The 27,953-nt window shown below is 31.5% G+C and overlaps 2 protein-coding genes across 3 annotated transcripts in view; one reads left to right on the top strand and one right to left on the bottom strand.

Moving 5' to 3' along the window:
- The window catches only part of LOC139502584 (myosin-IIIb-like), a 104,156-nt gene extending 83,290 nt beyond the window's left edge, over positions 1–20,866 (top strand). The window contains exons 30-36 of one of the 2 annotated variants that reach the window (XM_071292088.1): positions 467–484; positions 4,794–4,978; positions 5,909–6,133; positions 8,248–8,327; positions 15,141–15,206; positions 16,430–16,951; positions 18,497–20,866. In XM_071292088.1, coding sequence (XP_071148189.1) covers positions 467–484; positions 4,794–4,978; positions 5,909–6,133; positions 8,248–8,327; positions 15,141–15,206; positions 16,430–16,951; positions 18,497–18,704 — 1,304 coding nt within the window. In that variant the 3' untranslated portion in view covers positions 18,705–20,866. The remainder of the gene's footprint in view (positions 1–466; positions 485–4,793; positions 4,979–5,908; positions 6,134–8,247; positions 8,328–15,140; positions 15,207–16,429; positions 16,952–18,496) is intronic. The other variant, XM_071292090.1, reaches the window with a different exon arrangement.
- LOC139502590 (protein Wnt-6-like) overlaps positions 1–27,953 on the bottom strand; it is a 466,832-nt gene that overhangs the window by 15,812 nt on the left and 423,067 nt on the right. The window lies entirely within an intron of this gene.

The following is a 27,953-nucleotide window of genomic DNA, read 5'->3' as shown; positions in this document are numbered from 1 at the left end:
CCACTTTTGATCTTTTAATTCTCATACAAAATATTTTTGATTGATGAAAGTCAGATTTCCAGTGATGATAAGCTAAGATAAAGTGTTCCTTTTATATCAGCTTGTTGATAGGTAGTTAAAAAAGAAAACAAATATAGACCTTTAGGAGAACTTCTGATCTTCATTGAACCTGTAGTTCATTCGTTGATTATCTATATTTTACCGTGGATTCAGTATTATTCTTAGGAAACCAATTTTATGTGTATTTCCTGGGTATACCTATCTGGGTAAACCACATCTTAACATGTTTAAATTAAAATTTCAGATTTAGGTGCAAATTTTGTATAGGCTAATATATGTAGACTTTGGCAAAACCTTTAAAATCAAATATTCACAAAAAATTGGTATTGACAAAAAGAAATGAATATGAATCCACAGTAAATATTTCCCATACAAATCTGTAATTTACAAGGTTTAATTTTAACAGAAGATGAACCCTGGACAGGTAATTACAACTTGTTTGTTTGTTTTTATCACTTCCTTCTTCCATCCTTTGCATGTAGAGATCTTGCTAGCTACTTGAGGAGGTTTTTTATTTCAGAACAGAAATTAAATGGTCATTGAGTATTTAAAAAAATATCTAGTTTCTTACTTTGCATGTAGATGACTTGCTAGTTGAAACGGGTACCTTTGGAAGAGAGCTATATTACTTTTTAGGAGAAGAATTCAGCTTACTGCTTATAAATCTAAGGTTTCGACATGAAGAAATTTGAAAGAGAGTAATTTCCCTTGGCAAATTTTGCAAATATTGGAGGGTAAATTGTTAAAATTTCATATTTTACTTACAAAATTGAAAAATGTGGTAAAAACTTGTCAGATGACTGATTTTTCCTAGAACTTAGTGATTTCAAAAAACCACTTTTTTTTAAGTCGTAGCCGCCAGGGACTTTCTATACTAATTGGACTGGTCACTTATAACGATGTGTATAAAAATTATCAGACTGAACTTGTCCATAGTTGATGTCACATGACTTTATAGCAAATCATTTCAAATTCACGTTTTCTTTCTAACTTTATGTGAAGTTTAACAAAAAATCGTTTTTATGAAATTTTATGCATTTTGTCATTGCAATATGTTTTGTTTTTTTTAAATTCTCAGCTGAACTTTGAAGTATTTTTTCGTTGAACTTTCAGTAGCCGCCATCTAGTTTGATATGTAAACCATTTTACACAACTGGGAAGTTCTTTAAAACGATAAGTCTAAGTTTAATAATTCGTTATTCTTTCAAAATCTTATATTTTTTGTCATCGTAAGTGGCTATTATTCAGTTTTTATATATTAACACATAATAATAATTATAAAACAACAATGTACTGTGAAATACGCAAATAACTACTAGCATTGTATATCAGAGATACGAAACTAAGTTTATGGTGGGTTGGTAGCTTTAAACAGATGGCTTAGTAATCAGTTAAAATCAATAGAGACAAGTCCCGAAAAATATAGAAAGTCCCTGTAGTTTTTTTTTCAGAAGACAACTTTTTCTTACGTCTAGGGGTCAAGGCTGATTAGTGAACACAGTGACAAAAGGGAAATAATAGATTTTTTTTCAAAAGACAACTTTTTCTTAAGTCAAACAGCCAAGTATGACAAGGCTGATTAGTGAACACAGTGACAAAAGGGAAATAATAGATTTTTTTTCAAAAGACAACTTTTTCTTAAGTCAAACAGCCAAGTATGACAAGGCTGATTAGTGAACACAGTGACAAAAGGGAAATAATTTTGCTCAAATTCCATCGATCAAAATCTATCTGTACATTTGGTACTTGTATCAATTCTAGATAAAAATATCTAGAAAGTAAGCATTATCAGTTGTTTGTTTCAATTAAATGCATAATTGTTACAAAGATTAGCATTATTAGATATTCAAAAAACAAAGTTTATAGAAATTTTGATGTAGAGAATTGATTTAGGTATTTACAGCCTAGAATACTTCTATATCTGTCAGTCATCAGAATGCAAGCCTTTCTGTCAAAACCTAAAAAAGGGTAGAAGGCATAGACTATGGGACATATTACCCTTTAAGAATTCACTGGTACCTCTATGTTAATTCTCATAAATGAAGATCTGAATCTGGGTTTAAAGAATAGAGAATAGTTTGAAAAATTTCCAGAATAAATGGCGAAGTAGATAGAAAATAGAGCAATAGATTAGAACTTTATCAAAAAATTCAGAAACAGTATCATTCCAAGAAATTGAAATTCTACTTTTCGTCTAACTGTAAGGCAATATGTGAAATACTTGCTCCCCTTTTTTGAAATATTTCAAAGCAAATAAATGCATTTTTTTGCAATGGATACACTCAAAAGATATCATAATAACACCATTTGAACTAATGCTTCCTTGTTAATTAAGGTTATTGGTTTTCTAAATTTATTTATTTGTGTAAAAAAAATACATTTTCTGAATTATATCCCTATTGAACAGATTGCCAAGGTTTCACGTTAAATAATTATGTCTGATAACGTGTAAATAATAATAATTAGACCAATTTTAGACATGTGTTTCGTATAATTTATCCTGCAAACCCGTTGATAATTTGATATTATTCGCTATTTAATATATGAAATAATTTGTACCACTGCTCACGTGTATATCAACAATTGTCTAACACATGATTCTTGCCCTCAGATTGAACACATGTAAAAGTTCATATTTCAAATTGAAACCATAGAAGTTGATCCATTTATTGACCTTTACTAGATGACAGTATCATGACTGTCAATTTTGAATTAAAGTATGGAGAACAAATATTTTATTGATGTGGATTCATTGTCGGTGTTTAGGGAGCTACCATTTGATTTTTATGGGGGGGCTAGGATGAAATTTGAAAAAAATAGGCAGGACGGGAATTTTGAGTAAAAAAAAAGGCAGGATGAGACACTTGCAAAAAAAAAAAGTCAGGACGACAATTTAGGTAAAAAAAAGTCAGGATAAACTAAAAAAAAAAAGGCAGGACCGAACAGAGTGAAAAATAAAAAGGCAGGACAGAGATTACAGCTAAAAAAAATGCAGGACAAAATTTTTTATCCTAGCCCCCCCCCCCCCCCATAAAAATCAAATGGTAGCTCCCTTAGCACCACTTTCAGGTCTGTTGATGTGGCCAATTGTTTTTATTGGTGGAGGAAGCTAGAGAGTCCATAGAGAACCCATGATCAAATAACCCTCAGAATCTCAGATCCCAAATATTCAAATGATAGCGGAAAATTTACACAAAGATGAGATATTCCATTTAAAATCGATGCATTACAATATTTCAGCATTCAGCACAACTCTCTGATTCAGCACAAATTTGTAATAATTAACTTAAATTACCCTTGCCTTTCTATGACACTTCATTAATAAATTGTCACCCCTCTTTTATTGAAAATGTAAAATGGTTTAAAAATGTGAACAATTTCTGTTGTTTTATTTGAATACATTAGTAAAATACAATTACATGTACCATGTAGATAGCTGATATGGTCATCGAATCACATCATGGCTGAAACATTAAAGATTCACATTTCAAATTAGAATTCATTGTTGGAATGGGAATGGTGTTTTGGATCTCTTGGAGTCTTCATTCATAATACTCACTTCCTGTTGGCGGGAAGGCTTTGAATAATGGTCGTTTCCTTACAAAATGCTTATTTGTATTTAGTCTCCTGGGAACTGTCAACGATGTTCATAGAAATATTGACTTCAACTAGCCCACACTTATTATTATTTGTGCAATTTCACTCCACATGCCATTTTCTATGTAGTTCGACAACTTTATGTACATTATTCTTTATATCATAAGACATTCACTTGATATGGCCATTCATACATTTATATCAATTGAAATAGGAGACCAAGCGGGTAAGCAATATTATAAACCTGCATGGTATTAATAAAATAACAAAAATATTCTGAACTCTGAAGAAAATTCAAAAAGGAAAGTCTTTGATTAAAGTCATTCGTCCTTAAAATGATAACAAGAATTCTTTATGATTGTTTAAACATTTTTTCACACATCAGTTTTAGCAGTGATATATAATGACTTGTTTTTAAGGTAAGGAAGAAAAATAATCTGAAACACAATATTGAAATTTAGCAGTTTAAGTGTTGATAGTTTACACTTCCATAGTGGGAGATATTTTCCTCTTTGGAAAAATTGTTTGTAAGAAATTAAATATCATTTAGCAAGTTACATGTTCTAATTAGTTATTTGTGCGATGTTGAGACTCACTCCTACAGTTGAAACCTGAAGTTGACCTCAATTTTTCGCCTTATAAGTTTTGAAATAAGAAATTCTCATGTTATAGATAATGATTTCAAAGCAAATTTAAAGCATTTGAACTAGTTGTGTAGTTTTAGTTTCATGTACTTCATTTGAAATTCATCTGAAGACTAATGTCCTCATAATCTTACTCATTCACAGCCAGTTCTCGTATATGAGACATTGATGTATGTCCATACTTAAATTTGGACATTAAATCATTGATACATGACCATCATTTGAAAATATTTTCATTAGTTTATTATTCATTCATTATTATTCATTCATAGCATGTAATCATACAAAACATTTATGTGTGTCCACACTTAAATAAGAATATGAGACATTGATGTGTGTCAATACTTAACTTCGGACACTTTTATAAGTTAAGAATTTATTGTACCGTACTTCAAAAAACTTGTCATCTTATTTTTCATTCATAGCCTGTTTGCATGCAGATATTTATGTGTGTCCACAAAATTAAAACACTTTTGTTTATTTATATTTTAGCTTTTAGATCACACAGAGCTCAGAAAGTAGCCAAGGAGTTATACAAGACAAAGGCCATGGATCAAAGCCGAGCAGCGGTCCTGATTCAGACATATTTTCGCCAGTGGAAATGTAAATCAGTTTATCAACAGCTACAGCAATATAAATCCCAAAAAGAACTACAACTTATTTATTTTACTCAACAGGTAATTATATACAGACACATGAGGGTCTGGATGGAAGGTCTTCATTCTCTATTCTGTAATTTGTATGCCATTTCCTCTGGGGGTGGATCCAGCCATTTTCAAAAGGAGGCAGCCAACCCAGGATAAGTGGGGGTGGGTGGGGTCCAACCATATGTCTCCATTCAAATCATTGATAGTAAAAAAAAAGTGGGATTCCAATCCACAGACCCCCACCCCACCCCCATTTGGATCTGCCTCTGATTCTTTATTTGCCAATTTCCTAGCCTCTATTCTTTAATTTTTAGGCCTAATTTTTATAACATTTCACTTACACTTTTAATGTTCATGTTTTACAATTGACTATAATTTAATTAACTAGTTATTGTTGAGATTTTTTTTTTAGGTTGCTATTTTCACATTTTTAATATGTACTCTTTACAAAAATAATGGTGGCTTAGTCATAATGCGTAGGTGTTTAAAAAAGCCACTTTATTAAGTGCAAATTGGTATATTTTGCAATCATTTTCCTCAATCCTGTTTCCACAATATGAAAATTGCCTCATTATAATGCTAAACATGTGTTTATTATTGCCTACCATGAATTAAAATGAAAGATTTTATTTGCCTTACCGTAATATGTTTTCAAAATTGGCATCAATTTAAATCTTCTACTAGTAATGAAAACCTTCTTTTTTTCAAAGCAGTCTTTGTGCTCAATCACAGGCCCACCAGCCCAAGATTGTAAAAATCATCTCTACAGGCCAATAGAATCTACCAATAATTTTCGTAAAGTTTGACTATGGGACCTGTAGGTTCAAAAATCTACTTTAAAGACTGCAAATTTTGCCTTAAATTTTTTTTATTAGATAGGGACATTTAATAAATTGGTTGGAAATTAAATAACAGGAATTAAGGATGACAACTTTATGTATTATGACAAAATATTTTCAGGTTGAGAACTACAGTCAAGAACTTTCAAAAACTTTAGACCATACAAACTTTCCTATAGCAGTATCACATAGGAAATCTGCAGTCATTCAAAGAGAGATAACTCCTCCACCAAGGCCTATAACTCCTACACCACCAGATATTTCAGATGAGAGGTTGGAGCATATGAGGAAACTGCAGAAAATTAAAAACTTCATAAGTGGTGACCAGGCAGACTATTATAAAAGGGTAATTACATTTTCTTTCTTTTTTGTGCTATTTTCAAGTTTCTTGAGTGGTGTGTCGCGAGAAAAATATTTCTCTGCACTAGTGAAATATCTGTTCTCAGCATATGGTTGAAATTTCCTTATGGCGTTAAATTTTCTTGGTTTCTTCTGAATTTCCTGTTATGACATCCTGAAAAAGACAACCATGTCTGATAACGTCACATATAAAGAACACAACTTTCTGCAAATCTTTGTAAAGGAAGGATAGAAATCATTAGAGAAACAGATTCCACCACTTTAACTGGTGTATTTTGATATTTCTCCACTCTCAAAAGTAAAATTTGAATATTCAAAAAGATTAGCAAGTATCAGGCTTTAAATATTAAAATTTAGTTGTCTTGAGTGGAGAAATACCAATTTTACTGAATCAGATTATGCACACAATATAATGCTCTTCACTGATGCCCTATTTAAAGCAAAATATTTGAAAATCCAAAAAGTTTTTCGAAAATTGAAAAGCATCAGTAATGGGTACCGTACCCATGTACATGTAAGATTATGTAACCTCAAGTTTTTATGATATTCTATAGAAACACCAAATAAAAAAATAATGGTGCTTTGAAACACCCAAGATAAATGGCTTATAAATGACACAGATTTTTTTTTCTACAATGAAATGTTGTATAAATTTCCTACAACTGTCAAAATCAAGGGAATATTTTGTATCATAACAACCAAATGTGATGTACTATGATTTTGTGGTATTACAACTATACATTAATTTGAAAATTTATGTGCTTATCAACAACAGAAGCAGACTTAACTAAGAGACTTTGAACCTATATGATTCGCTTATGGTTTCTTGCTATCTGTTATTTTGTATATACAAAGTAGAAGGGTAGATTGCAGGAATAATGAGGGATTATCTTGGGTCATCTCTACAAGATTGATCTTCTCTCTTCAGCCATTAAGGTGAAAGTGATAAAAGCAATCGAATTGAGACGACCAATGATAATCAGAATGTCAATTGTTATTTTACCTATGACGACTTTGGTAATTTCATTGACAACAGCATTCACACCCTTAGTTACTAGCGACTGTGCTGAGAAAGTAAATTATCAGGCAAAAAGACCAAAGGAAAATTTCTTAAAATAGCAATAAATAATATTACTGGTATATGTCTATTTCATTATCACCCCTGTGGCAATCTGAAACACTAATCAGTGGCGGATCCAGCCATTTTAAAAAGGGGGGTTCCCAACCCAGAGTAAAGGGGGGGTTCCAACTATATGCTCCCATTCAAATGCATTGATCGTCCAAAAAAAGTGGGGGTCCAACTCCCGGAACCCCCCCCTGGATCTGCCAATGCTAATTAGATTCATTGAAGAGCATCTGTTCACATATTTATGGTTTTACATTTTTTTCAGGTGATGATAATATTTCATTAAAACAGTGCCTGATGATGTATGGAAGATCTTATAAATGTTATAAATTTTGTTTATTCAAAGTTGATGACTCATTCCTTAATTTCAAAAATGCTGCTTCCCTAAGTTGCAGACTGGTAAACCGTGGAATTATAAGATAATGTACAATTAAATGATCAAAATTCTGATTACCGCTAAATTGCAATAGAATTACACCTTCCTTGATTAACTAGTTCATCTTTATGAGGTCTTGTCATTGAATAAAAATTTGAGCTTGGATATAAGGACAAGATAATGAATTTTTTATTAATATCAGGTCATGTGACAATCGAAGGTCATCTCAATGGTTATGGTAGAAAAACTCGACACTACCTTTAACCACTGGGTAATCACTCTGCTCATACTTTTATTTCTCATGATAACTCAAAATTGTCTAAAATTTCAATAGTTTTTATGCATAGTGAATTTATTTTATTTTTAAAAAATTCTCACAAAATTGGTTCACTTTTGGTTCACTTTTTAAAACACTACCATAACCATTGAGATGACCTTCGATTGTCACATGACCTGATATTAATAAAAAATTCATTATCTTGTATTATGCTTAGATGCAAGAATTCAATCTTCAAGTCTAAAAAATATTTTTAATCTGAAAAACACTTTCTAATATATTACTGTCCTTGACCAATAAATATTTCTCTCGATGTTATAGGTGGCTGGAACCAGACCAGGAACTTCACAGATAATACAGGCTGACGTTCATGTTCCACCTGTCCATTTGAATAAAAGGAGGTATTTATGTATTCTTTATTTTTACCAACAATTAAAACCGGTATAAGAAATTGCATGGTGGCTTGAAGAGATAAGATGCTTATCCTGAAATTTGGTAAGGTCAAGCATTAGGAGAGTTAATAATATATTTAGCTGTAGGAGGGCATGGTAGTGTATGATACAATCAGTCAATAAAATTTCAATAAAATTTCACCTTTCAAATTTTTTAGGGACTGCATCATTACAATAGGGTTGTTAAGATGGAGCATGTGGACCGACATAAAAATACAGGGGCGGATGCAGGAATTTTCAAAAGGGGGGGTGCTAACCCAGGGCACCCAGGGCAAAGGGGGGGTGCAAAACATATGTCCCGATACAAATGCATTGATCGGCAAAAATAAAGGGGGGGTGCGCACCCCTGGATCCGCCACTGAAATAGGCCGATCAAATGATAAGTAGAAAATAACAGGGTGCTAAAATAGAAGGAATAGAGAATGAAGAGGTGCTAGAATATAAAGAATAGAGAATAATGGGGGTTCTAAACTATCAGGAATAAAGAATATAGAATAATGGGGGTTCTAAACTATCAGGAATAAAGAATACAGAATAATGGGGTGCTAAAATATAAGGAATAAAGAATATAGAATAATGGGGTGCTAAAATATAAGGAATAAAGAATACAGAATATAAAGAATAAAGAATATAGAATAATGGGGTGCTAGAATATAAGGAATAAAGAATATAGAATAATGGGGTGCTAAAATATAAGGAATAAAGAATACAGAATAATGGGGTGCTAAAATATAAGGAATAAAGAATATAGAATAATGGGGTGCTAAAATATAAGGAATAAAGAATATAGAATAATGGGGTGCTAAAATATAAGGAATAAAGAATACAGAATATAAAGAATAAAGAATATAGAATAATGGGGTGCTAGAATATAAGGAATAAAGAATATAGAATAATGGGGTGCTAAAATATAAGGAATAAAGAATACAGAATAATGGGGTGCTAAAATATAAGGAATAAAGAATACAGAATAATGGGGTGCTAAAATATAAGGAATAAAGAATACAGAATATAAAGAATAAAGAATATAGAATAATGGGGTGCTAGAATATAAGGAATAAAGAATATAGAATAATGGGGTGCTTAAATATAAGGAATAAAGAATACAGAATATAAAGAATAAAGAATATAAAATAATGGGGTGCTAGAATATAAGGAATAAAGAATATAGAATAATGGGGTGCTAAAATATAAGGAATAAAGAATACAGAATATAAAGAATAAAGAATATAAAATAATGGGCTGCTAGAATATAAGGAATAAAGAATATAGAATATAAGGAATAAAGAATACAGAACAATGGGGTGCTAGAATATCAGGAAAAGAGTATAATGGACAAAATTTATAAAAAATGGAGAAAAATAGTTTAAAAAATAAAATACTGCCCCTCTAGACCCTCACTAAGGATTATGAAGGCAGTTAGTAATGTATAATAATTATTAATGTTCTAAATGTGCCATTCCCTTCTTACTTAATGCCAATAACATCAATAATGCATTGATTACTTTAGTTCAAATTGTTAATATTCAAGGAGAATACGATTTAGGAATTATTGCAATGTTTTTATTATTGCAAAAAATGCAACAGGTTTATAAACGCATTAATTTACTCACATTAATTAAACAGAATTTTTATCAAAATCGCAAAAATTAAAATCGTATTTTAGTCTAAAATGACAAAATCGCAATAATAAATGCACACAATAATTTCTGAATTTACAGTTACATGATTTAGGATCTATATAGAGCTTTAAGTACTGTAAGTTAATAAGACATTGTTACATCATATTATTAGCTATACCATTTTGAATGTTTTTGGAATGGAAAAATAGGCTTTTTATACAAAGAGTAGATTTTTCAATTTGTTCCCAAATTTAACTTTAATTTTTAAAAAGCAAAGGACTCTTTTAACAAATTGTTTTTATTCTTTAAGTCATGAGCCATAATATAACCACTGATGTATTTTAATCTTAAGATATTTTTTGAAAATTGAGAGCCACAGATATTTTGTGAAAATATTTGAGTCTGTTAAGAAAAAGAAAAAATAGTCCATTCTTAATATATGAGATTGATTGGTTGGTTGGTTGCTGGTTTTAATGCCATTTTTAGCTCTATTTGTTTCAGTTTTTGAAAACTGTCAGTCCCATTGGCAATAGTTGAACACAGGAGCATGATAAAGAGAAAAAATATAGGATCAAAGACCAATTAAAAGAATTTTCCTTCTGATTCTTAAAATAGATTTGCAATTAATCCTCTATAATTATCTTATGGTCATTTAACTAAATACAAAATTCATAAGACGGTAAAATCATGTGGAACTTGTGGGCAGTAACTTGCTGATCATAAAATAGGACAATATATATAACTAAATACCTGGAGACCAACATAAAGGACGATTCCTGATTATATATCTGTTCTAATATAACCTTGACCCAAGACGATTACATATATATTTAAAAACAGGCTTAATCAATTTTTATAATTATGGAAGCTTATATGATATGGATGATATGCCGATATACAATGTAATTCCAGATTTTTGTAATTAATAAAAACTCATGATATGATATTCATATTTCTGCACTTTTGACTGGTTCAATCTGTCATAGCGATATTTTTTCTGTAGCCAGTGAGTGAGACTTTTTCTTAAATTTGCAATTAAATATTTTTTAAATTTTAGTATTGAACCTTTTGCAAGCATGTTAGATTTATAATTTAATTATTGACAGTTAGTGCTATAAGGGGGATATTGATTTTAGGCCCTGCACCAGTAGTGTTGAAATCTCATTGTGGCCCAGAGGATGACAGGGGATTAGATTTATGGTCACTACAGGTCTTCTTCCAACTTGTATTAAACCCTTGCCAAAGTGGGGCATCCATTCCACTGTCTAGGATGTACCAGTATGCAGCAATGTCCAGTCTGAATTGGGCTGTTAAATATTAGATGCCTGGTCTAGAAAGAGTGTCATGTTTTCTGCACATTAAGAACCCTTGTAACAACTCTTTGAGGGGTCTGTAGGTGAGTGGCCTGTTCCCTGTTTCAATTCTCAATTTAATAAGGAAGAGTCAAATCAAGGCAACAAATAAAAACTTATGGAATTGCATGAACTTCAAGGGCATACGATACAGTTTTGATCCTGTATTTACAGTTTGATGAAAATTTCTATATAGACTAATTTTGGCCTGATTAAATCAAATATATAATAAAAAATATACCTTTATGTGCTACTTTTTGAGTTGAATGAGGTCGAAATTTTGTATATTTGCTAAAAATTCGGATTTCTGGACGTATTTTCCTTTTCAAAAGAAATCCATAACTTTTTTGTTTTAAAAGATAAACATGAATTGTTTTTTGTTAAATGATTTGTAATTTCTGTATTTTATAAGTATCCTAAATTTATGCATTTTTAATTTAAAAATAAGTTATATTTATCAAATGGTCATGAATTGAGATACAAACGTAATTTTTTGCTGTATAATTATTAAAATTAAAAAAAATGCACTATTTACAGTTTTATAAAATTTGGTCCACATAATCCCCTTGCAAAATGAAACCAAATGTTTTAAAAAATAGGGGTCCATGCACTCGTTTTCAAATTAAATCAGTTTGAATGATAAAAATCAGTCAAAAAATGCATCTTTTCCCAGTATGTCAGTTTCATGTCGCGAAAATAACATTTTTACGTTAGCAACGTCATTACCTCCCCTGTAACTGTATCGTATGCCCTTAAAAGGAACAATCCTGAGTGTGTCAAGAAGGTTACAAAGAGTCTCCTCCTATGTATACATAACTGACCTTCAGTCAAAATGTCACAACTGAGAATAGGAGAAAATTGATAAAATTTGAGATTCTACGACTATACTGTTACAAGACCACAAAAATATGTCCCTTGTGAGTTGAGACGTCGACTCATTATTGTAAAATTTTAGAACCTACCAAAATACTGGTATCATAAAAAGTCAAATAACAAAAATACTAAACTCTGAGGAAAATTCAATATTGGGAGTCAGTAATCAAATGGTAAAATCAAAAGCTGAAACACATTAAAAGAATGGAATAAAACTGTCATATTCCTGACTTTGTAGACATTTTCTTATGTAGAAAATGGTGGATTAAACCTGGTTTTATATATAGCTAGCTAAACCTTTCACTTGAATGACAGTCACTTAAAATTCCATTATATAATTGACAATGATATAAGACTTATCAGGGGTGGATCCAGCCATTTTTAAAGGGGTACAAAACTAGGATAAAGGGGGGATTCCAACTATATGTCCCCATTCAAATGCATCGACTGTCAATAAAAAGGGAGGTTATAACCCCTAGGGACCCCCTCCTTTCCCTTTGGATCTGCCACTGCTTATCATCAGATCTAAGACCACAAAAAACATGTCCCCAGTGAGTTGAAACAACTACTCATCATAAAGGTCAACAATTCTTGATGTTCACTGCAATCTTATGTACGATGAAATATCACTTTTATGTTACCTCAATAACTTGAGTACTTATTATTTATAATTAAGAAAGTTTATGATGTTGTCTATGATGATGCAAGATGTAATTCATATTTTGTAATTAATAAAGCTTATTGTACGATATTCATATTTCTGCACTATTAACTAGTTCAAACTCATATTGATTTTTTTCTGTTCTGGGAGTTATTATACCCCTGCTTTAAAAAAGGGGGGTATACTGTTTTACCTCTGTCTGTCCGTCAGTCCGTCCGTCAGTCCGTCCATCAGTCCGTCAGTCAGTCCGTCCCATGAAACTTTCGTCACATTTTTCTCAGGAACTACACATCCACCCTTTCTGTAATTTGGTATCAACATTTATATATGTCAGCCATACCGTGTGATGGGTTTTCAGATTCATCACTTGACAACTTCCTGTTTACCGAACACTTGTCTGATTTTACACATGATAGCCAAGTTGAAAATTTTCGTCACATTTTTCTCAGGAACTACAATACAAGGATTTCTGAAATTTGGTTTCAGGATTTATATAAGTCAGCTATACCGTGTGATGCGTTTTCAGATTCATCACTCGACTACTTCCTGTTTACCGAACACTTGTATGATTTTACACATGATAGCCAAGTTGAAAATTTTCGTCACATTTTTCTCAGGAACTACAATACAAGGATTTCTGAAATTTGGTTTCAGGATTTATATAAGTCAGCTATACCGTGTGATGCGTTTTCAGATTCATCACTCGACTACTTCCTGTTTTCCGAACACTTGTATGATTTTACACATGATAACCAAGTTAAAAATTTTCGTCACATTTTTCTCAGGAACTACAATACAAGGATTTCTGAAATTTGGTTTCAGGATTTTTATAAGTCAGCTATACTGTGTGATGCGTTTTCAGATTCATCACTCAACAACTTCCTGTTTACCGAACACTTGCATATTTTTACACTATTAATATCCACTTGCGGCGGGGGTATCATCAGCTAGTGAGCAGTAGCTCGCAGTTTCACTTGTTATTAAACTTCATTTGAGCCTGTTATATTTTAGAATTTCAGCAGGAAGCTTATTGTAAGCTTGTTATGAGGGTCTGTTTTGGTTCCTTTATTCCTGAATTCTTTAATTTTCCTTTATTCCTGATTTTTTGCTCATTATTCTCTATTCTCAATTTTTTTTTGCCTATTTTTCTCTGTATTTTTTGTTCATTGGGTCTATGAATGAGAAAATTGACGCATTCCTGCTTCATTATGTGCAATTGTACCATTTAGAATAAGGAAAATACTGTTGAAAGGTCATTCATGGTGGAAAAGTTTAAGCATTTTATATAAAATAGCTAGATCACAGCACTGACAATGTCATTCTATTGTTTAAAATTGGTAAAATATATGTTTTTCTTTTTTGAAAAATACTGGTAATAAAAAAATATACTTTAATTATAACACAAGCATCATTAGCTGAGGTAACTTTAATCAATTTTCTTTAAAAACTGATATGTAACACAATATTTCTGATATTGGATTTCCATTAGACTGCATTAATGATGTATGGTCATCTTCCATTGGTCAGCACATCAGGTGATATTCTACCATTACGCACACGCAGGTGATTTTTTTTTCAAAGCTATTAACTCCGTGTGCTATTACATATTAGCGCCTTCTTGATTACAATTATTATCTATTGGTTGAAATCGAAGTCATAATATATAAGGTTTGTCCTCCACGTGCAAGACCTTTATTCAGGTGAAAGAGTTTGTGTCGGGACTGTGTTCTATAGTTTGTTAAATAGAAGGACATTTTTACATTTGAGGTCATTATAGAAGTTTGTTTCATTGAATCAGCTTCTTTATTTTGAAGGTAGGACACTAAGTATATAATTCATATTTTTATTTCATAGACTTGTAATGGATTTGATGTGCCAAAATTTTTTTTATAATTTAAATAATAATTTTGGGGATTTTTTATAGACACAATTTTGTATCCATACAAAATTGAGGCATGCAATTTTGAGGGATATTTTCAGGGTTTTTTTGCATTCATAATCAAATAAATTTGTAAATAAGGTGAACAAATATGTACAAATTATCTAATTTAATACTATTCAATTACCTGGTAAGAATGAAATCTTATGTGCACCTGCCATTTACATGGCACGATTTCACAACCACAGTGTGAGTGAGTATTGACAGGCTAATTGAAGCCTATCATTATCTATAATTTGCTGAAGTTAAGCTATAGTTTAAAATGGCCCATGAAACTTTATACATTTATACACATTTTTTGCTTATTTTTTTCAGAGAAATGAAGGGTGTAATAGAACCAGACACTGCAAAATACTACAATTCATTTGCAGAGACTTCTGGGTAAGATTTTACAGCCAGTTCACATACCAGTACTGCAAATTTATTTATTTTAGTGGATAACAATTTTCGTGGATCGCGGAAACCTTGCATTTTCATTGATATGTGATTTCGTGGTTCTGCTTAGTCTAGATACATTCCTTATAGATATTTGTATTTCGTTAAACATTTAAATTCATGGTTCACCTGTACCCTCGAAACACACGAAAATTGGTATCCAATGAATAATAATGATTCCACTATATTACATGTATATTCAAATTAAATACAACTAGGCAGTATAATGTTTCAAAAAAATTAAAAAGCTAGTCTTAAATTTTTTATATTTAAATAAAGTAAGAAAAATTAAGTTTCTATTCCTTTCAATGATGGTAATCAGCATATTTTTTGGTTAAATGAATTCAAGTAGTACAATATCAACTGCTGTTTTATAACTATTCAAAAAAAAATACGATTAAAGAATTTTCAGTTAGAATCAGGGAAAAGATTTTTTGCATGTTTTTATAGCTTAAACCATGGGTTATCCCTCCCTCCCTTCCTTCCTTTGCTTATGACAATTGTGGATTTATGATATACTGAAATAATTATTATGGTCTTTGCTCATTGTTGAAGGTCATTTGGTGACATATAGCTGTTACTTTTTGTGTCATATGGTCTCTTGCAGAGAGTTGCCTCATTGGCAATCATACCACATCTTCTTTTTTATAATTATATAAGTTCAGCTCCTGTGAACATATTTTTCTAAAAGTGGGTGTGGTCAAAAAATATTTTAGATCTTGTGAAACATCTAATTCAAGTCATGCAGCTTAAGAAGAGTTGTATGCTTAATGAGCAATTTGAAATATATCCTTAAGTCTTAAATAAAGGCAACAGAAAAAAATTTGAAAAAGAATTAAAAGGAAACTCACACTTACAGCTTATTTAGTAAAAAGTTTAAAAGGGGTGATATACCTCTATGACATTTGGTGTTCAAAAGTTATGTTTTTTTCCTTAATGCTACTGAAATCATAAAATATACTGTATTTATCAATTCTTTTTGTTAAGGTTTAGAAAATCTCATCATTTTTAAATTGATTGTATTGAATAATGCAATGTATTTGCTAATTTAGAAATTAAAAACTCAATTGCAGATGCATTTTTAATTGATAAGGCCAGGTAGTTATTGCTATGTATAGGAAAATTAGTTTTTGCTTTTTTAGAAAAAAATGATAATTTTATTTTTATAGTGAAAGCACTACTGATACAAATTTTAACATAGAACCAGATTTGAATTCCAATAAAGAGGAATTACTGAACGAAAATGATGTTAATGACTTAACTAAAAGACTTGAAGACGAATGTGCTCAAAGTATTGTTCATTTATGGAGCAAACGGCAACAAGTTCCTGTCGATGATGCCAGCATACCAGAGTCATTAAGTGATTCACGACATCGTCAACAGCCACAAATATATTTCCCCCCTCCTCCTCCTCTACCTCCTCCCGATATGCCATCCACAAGTAAAGTGCCACCTACGCCACCACCTCCACCACCGGCACCAGTATCAACAAAGGCCAAAGCACCACTTCCGCCAGCTATAAAAAAGACTAAAGCGCCTCCTATACCACCTTTAATGTTGAATGGAAACAGTTCGCCAACATCACCATTATTACCGTCAGATGAGAATTCTAATGTTTTACAGAGCAAGCTGAAACCAGTTGTACAAAATGGATTTAAAAATGGTTCAGCGCCAAAAGTTCAGTTCCAAGAGTAAGTCCGACTCTGAAGTGTATGAATATGAATATAGTTGATCATTACCGCTAATGATGACTCACTGTAAACTAACTTAGTTTTAAGGTTACTTTTTTGTGTAGTCTTTTTTCTTGTCAACTGCAATATGGGACATTTTTTTTGATTTTCTCCTTTTTTAATGTAATCAGTTTAGAGAAACATTTAAGTTTGATAAATATTGGCTATGATTTAATTAAGTTCATTTTTTTGTTTTCTGTTGAAACTCTTAAATGAATTGTTTGACAAAAAATGTTGGTTTACATTAAAAGAGAGAGGGTGGTCAGATTAGGAAAAACTGTGTGGCCTTGCTGTATGGAAATTTATTTATTAAGATAGAAGAAAAATGGAGGGATCTAAAACAGAAAAAAATATTGAGTTCAAGATAAAAAAAATTGAAATAGTCTCTTGAAAAATTTTTCATGTTTTAATGATAAATAGTTTTCTACGACCATAAGAACAAGATCAGGTTTCTAATTTTTGAGTCTTCCCTATTCATCTTGGTTATGCTAGAACAGATTCATATATTCACCAGTTTCTTGCAAGTGCAACACGGAAAAGAATGCAAACAAAATAATTAGAATACACACATTTTCCAATATTGTTTGTACATTTGAAGATCTATAACAGGTAAAATTGCCAAATTTATTACATTTATTTACATATCTATTTATCTATTATTATTTTTGCATGCTAGCTTTTTTTTTTAAATTTCATATTGTAGTTGTTGGTTTTGGTTAAATACCCAAATGATAATGAGATATATTCACACTTAAATATAGATGGAAAGAAATTTTATGGCTGACTCAAACAAATTTTAATTGTTTTGAATAGTGTCACATTTTTGTCAATAATTTTACGGCAGACGAAAAAAATAAATAAAAAGCTTGTCAGAAATGACATCATTTGGTTTGTTTTCATTGGTTGATGACATCCTTTGGTTTGTTTTCATTGGTCAAATTTTAGTGTGAATATGTGTTTTAGAAAATAATTCCTTCAAACAGAAATTTGTGGTATGCATGAACATTTTAATTTTTAACATAAAAGAAGTTTCAGAGCTTTGATATGTTTGTGACATTATTGAAAGATGAAATTATAAGTGACCTTAGTTCACAAATCCACTGCTGTCTAAGGTTTAATGATCAGTCTTTAATGATTAAGGTCAAGTTTTCATGCTAAGATGTTTTCGTAGGTACTCGGAGCGAGTAAAAGGTCAACTATATTTATTTATCAAAAAATTTTGTCAACTAACCAGTGTATCCCAAACTCTGTTTGACCAACAAAATGTCAGACAAAAAAGTATCTTTTAGACAGATCTTAAAAGATTTTTTAGTTAAATATATAGAAGAAAAGTTCAAATTTCTGTTTCAGTCAAACCTAAAAACAGTTTGGCACAGACTGCTGACTATGAACTCATATTTATAGTTCAATAATTGTTGTATTGGCATTTTTTTTTTTAAATGTTATTCAAGTTCCACTCAATATTTTGGTTGCAATAATTATTATTACTTTTATTATTATTTTCAGGAAACAGATTGCTCAGAATGGACATGCAAATATTGTTGATGAAATAAACAACAATGAAGAATTTGTAAAGAAAAGATTACGGAAAACTAATGTGGACTGGACAACAGGAACATTACGGAAAAAAGCAACACATGAAACACAACAATTTGACTTTAGATCGATGTTAAAAAAGACAGGAAGATTAGAGAAGGAGCTAGAAACAAAATAATCTGTTCTTACATCATGAATAAAAATACCATTGAAATTTCTTTATTTGATTAAGGAAGTTCGCTACTCAGTTTCAAATAAATTGTCATAAAACTATAGAATTTATTTCAGACAGTTTTTTTTATCAATAGAAGCTTGTTCCCACTTACACAGATAACAAGTTTGAGAAAACAACTGCACTCGATAATCGCATAATGAGCTCTCAATGGTATTTATAAACCTATTGTAAATTACTTTATATTTTTCATATCAAAGTGTTGAAATAAAGTTTTGACAATTTGAATGAGAACTTTTATTGACTGTGATATTTAAAATAAGGGACTGTTGTATTTTGTTCATTTTATAAATGCCTGAATATTGACAATGACAGAACTATACATGACAAAAACAGCATTTGAACCATTTAATTGTTAAAGATGAGCATAATTATTAATTAAGTGTCTTTCCAACAAATGATACAATATTGTAAAGTTCTAATTTCTTTGTAAATATAATTTTCAGAGTTGTTCATAAATTATTTATAACTGTGCTGAATGATCAGAAAATTGTTATGGGTTATCTCCCATTTCCTTGCTACACATGATGCCAAGGTTTGGTTTTCAGTAGCTATAGGGGTGACACAGGGTTGCTTATTTCACAAATCTGGGTTTTTTTTCATATTTTTTTTCTTCCATCTACTTTTTTCCTATTCATTTTTCCCACATTGCCATTTTTTTTACCGCTATATCTCTCATCCCCACTTTTTCATTACCCCTTATATCACACATACCAAAAACGTGTCATCCCCCTTATATTTTCTTCCTTAAATGTACTGTTTATTGTTTAAGTTGTCATGGCTTTTCATGTGTTTTTTAAGTATAATAGTATATTATGGGCTAGATTATACATGGTGCTTTTCAAATTTTGCAAATGTTTTACCTCTTTTTGTGCACATTTTTATTGTATTTTTGCAAAAATAATACACCAATAAAGCGATCTTCTTCATACCTTATGTATGATACATCAGTAGAGATCAAAATATGAATCTGAAGTCTGAATATTTACCACTGCATGAACATCAAGCATTCAGCCAGTCTTTTTTGCTGCTCTATGTATTTTTATCCTTAAAATTGGTAAAAGTCTTGGCCCCTCAATCAATTAAAATAAATGAATTGTAAAAATAAATAAGTTTGTTAATTCTGTGTTTTTGTGGTGTTCAACATGTCAACTGTGTGAATCATACTTCTTTTGTATTATAAATTCATATTTACTGTACATTTATAATTTTTTTATTATATTTTGAGAATTATTTGTACATATTTTGTGGGAATTTCAGAGAATAGTGCCCATTGAATGTATTAATTAGTTAATATACATTGTTTCAATTAGAAATCCATATGCAATGTTTGAAATGCAAGCTTTTGTGGAATCTTTATAGATGCAGATTGAATGTTTTGTATTAAGGGGTTTATTATAATTTCACACGGCAATGTTTTGTTTTAATCTTTTAAAATATACATACATAATGGTATGTATTTTATGCATTTATAGCTTTTAGAGAATTAGAAATTTCAGCTACTTTTATATACATCTGAGGAGAGGAGATCCATATTTTTTCTTTCTTACAAATCCTAGTTTATTTTTTTTATATATAAATGAAATAATGTTAATTTTATGATAGATAAACAGGATTCATAGTTTTCTTTTCTTCATTGTTGACTATGACAGTCTAGAGTTGTCTCCCATTGTTAATCATGACAGTCTAGAGTTGTCTCCCATTGTTAATCATGCCAGTCTACAGTTGTCTCCCATAGTTGACCATGACAGCATAGAGTTACCTCCCCATGGGTATTATACTATATCCAATACATATTATGAACAAAACATGTCACATTGATGGTATACATCAACATATTATCACGTATATTATTATTTAGTACTTGAATACATTTTTTTCATGATTTTAATATGTTTATGCATTGTTACAAATTTTAATTTTTTTTTTTTTTTTCTTTGAATATGAAATGATGCGTATTTGCTTATCTTATGAATTTAAAAACTTTGTTCCTATTAAAATTTTCATTGATGAATATTGTCTCTGGAACTATGAATACCTTGTATTCAGCAAAATGAAAAACAAATCCTAATTTATTGTTTTTTAAATGTTCTTTGAAAGAACTTGTCCTCTGGACAAGTAAATGTTTTCATGGAAATCCCTAATTTGATTGCCATATATCTTTTATGAGGGGGGATAGGAGGGGTCCTGATCCCGAAATCCCGGACTTAAAAACACGAAATCCCGAAATCCCGGGCTTAAAAACACAAAATCCCGAGGTCCAAAAATTCGAAAAAAGAATTCCCCGATCCCGAAAGGGTCAATCCCGAAATCCCGAGCTTAAAAACACCCGATCCCGGAGTCCCGATAAAGGTCCTACCCCCCCCCTTTTATCTGCCACTGTTATTGGTGCCTAAAATGGTATTCATGCAACCTGTCTGATTGATAGCTATAACTATTCTTTAATTCTACGCATTATATCGAACCAAATGCCAAATCAAGAAAGTAAGTTGACCCAGTTGTAATAAGGATGTTCAGTTGACCTTTAATGTTTTTCTTTTACAAATTTTGACTTGGATGGAGAGTTGTCTCATTGGCCCTTGTACCACATCTTCTTAGATATATAGATCTGTCTCTGATAAGATGAACCATACATTTAGAACATGATTTCTACAAATTTACATTTTTTTAAAACTTGTTAAAACTTTTAAAATGTGACCAAGACATATCATTCCATGAGCCTTTGTTCAAATTTGTTGTGACAAATAAAACAAATCTTGTTCCCTTATTATCTGTAAAATGTCCCATTTTTTAAAGCCACAAAACATTTTTTCAAAACTGAACTGTTAATTATAATGCCCTAACATAATCATTGATTATACCAATAACTGCATATCTACTTGTAAAAGGATTTATGTACAATTGCTAAAAAATCTATGAAATTTCCAGGGTTTGCACTTGTATAATCTATAAACCCTTTAAGTAGTTGGCTTGATCAATTTTCCAGATTTTATCACTTCTTTTTATATACACAAAACATAGTACATTGAGCACAACTTTCTATTCATTTACCTATCTAGAAATTTATAAATAAAATGTATACTCATATACTAAATTTTACAAAATGATTTGTATGCATATGTTGCTGTAATCATACTTGTCCAGAATATAATGCTGAGTTCACACGTAATTCGAATTCGATTCACATTAACTAATTTGAATTAGTTTAATTCGCATTCGAAACGTTTAACATCCAAATGTCAATTCTAATTCGAATTGGAATGCGCGTCAAATTCGCTTTACTGTCCTAACGACGTTAACTTTTAATTCAGAACAAAAACGTATTTCTAATGCGAATTAGTTAATTCGAATTAGCGAATCAATTCGAATTAAAAAAAAGAAGAGTGTGTGAACGCGATTAGCGATTTCACAATTCGAATTAAAGGTATGTGTGAACGAGGCATAACATGCATTGTGCATGGTGCATGAATCTGTTATCTGTTCTTAAAAAAAATACTGTGGAGTTATCTTCCTTACACATAACTGTAGTTTAATCAATTACAATTATATCTCTATTTCATAGTATTGCCTTGCAATGCCTAATACAATTTCATGCTTAATTTCAATGGTATAGCAAAATGATAGCAATCTTTACCCTTTAGTGCTCATAAGCACTTTGATTGTAATACATTTGCTTGTTTTAATCAACAAACTAGCTGTTTAATCTATCTCTGTCATCTTCCATTCAGAACAAAACTGGCTGCAGTTTAATGACAGTATACTGTACATGCTTATACAAACTTTGGATATATTTGAAACACAGTAAACCAGGACTTAATTACTATATAAATTATAAAACATGAAGTTTTATATTTGTTTTGGATACACAAATGGTGAAGACTAGTACAAGTATCAAATGAATCAGAATTTGCTAAAATATGAACAGTAAATTTGACTGAAGTTATTTTGTTATTTTTTATGGTATGAATATTTATTTTTTATTGTTCTATCCAGAATCTATATATTTATTGTTGAGTTGTGACTTGTTGAGTTGTGACATATTAATTATTGACCAATGTGATATGAAAGATATATCTATAAGAAATAAAGAACTGATTATATTATTGTTGTAATTATGGTTGAGATCTGTTTGATTCTTTTCATTCACTTGGTTTTACATTGCAGAACCAAAGAGCTGATATATGGAAAAAAAACACAACTTAGTTTACTGTTTACAAAACTTTGAATACAAGGAAAAAGTAAAAACACAAAAATACTGAACTCCGAGGAAAATTCAAAAAGAAAAATCAAAAGGCAAAATCAAAAGTCCAAACACATCAAACAAATGGATAACAACTGTCATATTCCTGACTTGGTACAGGCATTCTCTAATGTAGAAAAAACCAACTCAATTTTAAACTTTCATTATTTAAAAAATGCTATTAGAATATCATAAAATTCAATTGTTTTGAAAACATGTAAAAAGTGCTAATTGTTAAATATCTTTGAAAATAAGTTGGTTTACTTGGGGTCTGGATGGGGTTTACAGAAAACGGAAAAGGGGATAATGCAATTGGGTTATAAAAAACGAAGAATAACGGACAAAATGTGTATAGAAAAGATAAAAATGACTTGAAAGACTAAATAAAACAGAATTGTAGGACCCCCATTAAGGCCCTCTTTATCAATCAAAACTGATAAATCAATAAACAGACTGACAAAACCAATGCAACAATAACCAGAAAAGAAACTAAAAGAAAAAGAAGTCTTCAAAACACAACATAAAATCTAATAAAAAAGGAGAAACATAAACCCACCAATTGACTATAATAGAAATCTTCAAAGCTAATCACCTAGAACCACATCTTTCACTGTAAACAATCACTGAAGATGTTATCACAGCTGTATTGAAAAAATATAGTCTGCTTAAGGTGGCTAGGGCGTCTTAATTAAAATTGATAGAATTGTTTGACAAAATGAAGTTTTTATCATGCTTTTTTTTCAAAAATATATTAAAAAGTATGGATCACCATACTTTTTTCACACTACAGGTTGTGCAAATTGTCAGATTTTATATAGATTATGCATGGAAAATCAAATGTTGTGTTATAAAAAGAAAACATACTATCAGAACTTTGAGATAAAATGTGAGAAGATTGCTCTTTTAACATGCTTTCAGATTAAGGTATGATACAGTTAAAGGATCAGAGGCGGATTTAGAGGGGGGCCCAGGGGGCCCGGGCCCCCCCTTTTTGGGAAAAAAATTTGGTTGCTTATATAGGGAATCATTGAAGCGTGACTGGAGCGGGCCCCCTCTTAGGTCAGTCAGTGGGCCCCCACTTATGAACATTTCTGGATCCGCCACTGAGTATATGTCGGGTATATCCTTTCCCACACCAAGCTCATAATTGACAAGACATCAATTGGCCAAGATAGTTTCAGTCTTTAACAAAACAGCTAGAGGTATCTATGGCTAATAGGAAGTCGACAGCTGAGTGGTCTTAGTAATTTATCTTTATCATTGGCATGACAATAGTGAACCTAGGTAATGAGTTTGAGCCCTGAAAATGTTAAGTAAAGGCTGAATTCCACGAAATAGTGCATGTTGAAAGTGCCTTTAATCACCAATCAATCAACCGGAGTGCATTCGGCTCTGATTGTAATTGACTATGATTTTCTTTTTTCCTGCTGAATATAATTATCAAAGGTACCAGGATTACAATTAAGTACGCCAGACGCGCGTTTCGTCTACATAAGACTCATCTGTGACACTCATATCAAAATATTTATAAAGCCAAACAAGTACAAAATTGAAGAGCATTGAGGATCCAAAATTCCAAAAAGTTGTGCCTAATACAGCTAAGGTAATCTATGCCTGGGATAAGAAAACCTTATAGTTTTTCGAAAAATTCAAAGTTTTGTAAACAGGAAATTTATAAAAATGACCACATTATTGATATTCATGTCAACACCGAAATGTTGACTACTGGGCTGGTGATACTCTCGGGGACGAAACGTCCACCAGCAGTGGCATCGACCCAGTGGTGTAAATAATTATCAAAGGTACCTGAAGGCCGATGAATGTCGCCGGGCACGCCAGCAGAATTAAATGCAATGTTATGACTGATTGATATAATGAAAATCCTTTAAATCTAAGTACAATATTAAAGCTTAACACTTAAAATGAGACCAAGGTCAGGTGAACCCTGTTGGACGAAAATACACATTTGAAGACTACACCGACAAATATGGGCCACCAAATTCTTCTAGTAACTGACCTTATAACTATATTGCTGATGAATAAATCATGAATGTGAGGTCATGGTCAGCATATGGGTCAGATGAACTTTGCAATGATTCGAATGACCATATGTATTTCCCCGATCACAAATTATATGATGCAAATGCATTTCCCATGAAAATTAAGTAGTTAATTTTCAGGACAACTTCGCTAGAATGAAATATGCAGCTAACAATTCTTCAGTAAGTTCTATACAATTGATTTTTTCTGGGGAAAAAATATAGCTAGGGTTTGCTTCTTTAATTTTTATAAACAAAAATCAAATGTATAGAAACATTAGTTCACGATAAGTTAGACCAACATACATGCCTGATATAAAATAAGGTGATTAGGTGTGATTGCAACTTTAAAAGCGTCACTGATGATGAGTCTATGTACACGAAACGCGCGTCTGGCGTACTAAATTATAATCCTGGTACCTTTGATAACTTTTTAAACAAAAAATCAAATGACGTAGACAATGCTATAGACCAATTATTGTACATTTCAATTGCATTATCTGCGTAAACCCTAAAGTTATCACGAAAACTTGAGCAATTTTATAACCAAAATTAAGCCAACGTCGAAATCTTTCTGATGAACGTATTTACAAAATATTCTATTAAGTAAACATATACAATTGGAAAAGTATTACAACACTTCCATTGAAAACAATGTAAGATAACATGATTGTAGAATGTGTATAATTTTGGTTTTATCAATTGGTTTTAATCCGTTTATGGTTTAAAATTGAATTCATGGTATTAACTTACTTTTCATCCAATATTAATCCTACATGGATAGAACAGAGCTGCTGCACTGAACTTGATAGTTTTTCGCACTTTTCACAAAAAATGAAAATTTTGCAGGACTCATTTTTCCAAAACATTAGTTCTGCAATGAGCTCTAATGACAGTGGCGGATCCAGGGGGGGGGGGGTTCCGGGGGTGCGCACCCCCCCCTTTATTTTTGCCGATCAATGCATTTGTATCGGGACATGTTTTGCACCCCCCCTGCACCCCCCTTTTGCCCTGGGTTAGCACCCTTCCCTTCGAAAATTCCTGCATCCGCCCCTGAATGATGTGTCTCTGATATGTGGACGTTTCACGTCCGGCTATCCTGTCTGCAGTGGCGTAGCTTACATGTATGCTCAGATGCTCAAGCATCCACATCATTTTGACAAAAAAAAATAAATAATAATATATATATATATATAATTGCATATGTTGTGTCTGAATGTAAGGGTGAGGATATGTGAACATCGTGCAATCATTTCCAAAGCAGTATACGTGGTCTTTCCTTTAAGATCATTTATAGTTTATAATCGCAGAAAAGTGCTGTCAACTTTTTCTACGTAAAACGTCTACGTCTTAGCGCGTCGTCGGCAACGGCAAGCGCAGAGGATGATAATACGACCTGCAGACATGTTTGGTCTGAGATTGAACCAAGCGGAGCGATGACATAGCCACGTTACTAGTTAACAACGAACATATCATTGCCTGATATCGTTTCCTGTGACATTATTTACAAGTCTGTTCGGGCTTGGAACTTATATCCCAGGCTTCTGACATAAAAATCCCTCGTAATTTCCTGCTGGCAGTATTTCGAATGCAAATCCCGGAGATTCTGTTCCTTCTCCTTTTCTGTTCGGCTCTGCGGTGCATCAATGCTTTTTCATTTGCTATTGCAAGACATAAAAATAAGATGTAGTATGAAATGAAATGAAATGAAATTCATAACATGTTTAGAATGGGAACACCACAGACATTTATGTGTTTAGCTTCTAAACATTTTCCTAAACATGTTTAGGCTCTAAGCACAATTTTTACAGTGTATTGTATGAATATTGTAAAGTGCCTAGAAAATCAACCTAACAATGTTATATAGGTTACAGTACAATTTACAATTGATTGGTAAATAGAGATCAACTTAGGATTTCACTTACATAAACCAGCCAGAACCGGTCGAATTACTCGGGTGTGAAATAAAATAAAAAATATTTATAACTAAATCTTACTTTTTTTTCTTACTTTTAAAAAAAAATCTTAATTCGTGTAAAATTATCAGGGAAAATTTCGCTCAAATGTCCTGTCTGAAAACTCAGGTAAGGTTAATATCCCGGCGCTCAAATGTCCTATGAAGTCGGCGCTCAAATGACCCTATGTGCTTTTTTCTTTTTCGCTCAAATGTCCTATGCCCAAATACGACTGGTATTTATTATGGAGTGTGATTATTTCTGGGCTAATAAATACCCGTTTCAAACTTGGTACAATATTAATTTTATTTTCAAAAAAAGAGTTCAAAAGTCCCCGTAGTGCACATATTTTATCTATTCCAATATACATGGGCAGTTACTAAAAAAAAAGCATTTTCTTTCTTTTTTTTAAATTTAATATCTAAAGAGAAATAAACGCTTCAGGCCAAATGCAATGGTATACCGTATATCAATTATGATTTATATTTCCAGTGATATTTTTTGCCTTAAATTACTGGAGAATAAAGGCTTTTCCCCCCGGAGAAGAATCCCAATTTGAAAAAAAATGACTTAAAATTATTCCCAAAAAGACAACTTTTTTCTCAAACAGTGCAGTCAAGTAGTCATTGTGCATGAATACAAACGGAAAAACATGCCTAAAATGACTATATGTGCAGATTTGAAGGTCTATTTATGTATCATCACTGACAATAAGGGCTCTTATTTCAAATGAGGGTTTACCTCTTGAAAGGGGATCTACTAATTGAAGTTCCAGTCAAATTCATGGTTTATTATAAATTTCCCAATTTGATACAAATGACGCATATTTTCCCAATAAAAAAGGGTAGAGGTAATTTTGAAAAAAGCCAACAATATCACTAATTTCAAAGGGGGCATAGTTGGTTAAATGATTTGATCAGGACTTAATTTCGCGAGTTTCAAAGACATTGCTGATGATATA

This window comes from Mytilus edulis, chromosome 14, assembly GCF_963676685.1.
Source record: "Mytilus edulis chromosome 14, xbMytEdul2.2, whole genome shotgun sequence".
In the NCBI taxonomy this organism is placed as follows: domain Eukaryota; kingdom Metazoa; phylum Mollusca; class Bivalvia; order Mytilida; family Mytilidae; genus Mytilus; species Mytilus edulis.
Note: the sequence above shows the minus strand (reverse complement) of the source record. Positions and strands in the feature narration are given on the sequence as shown.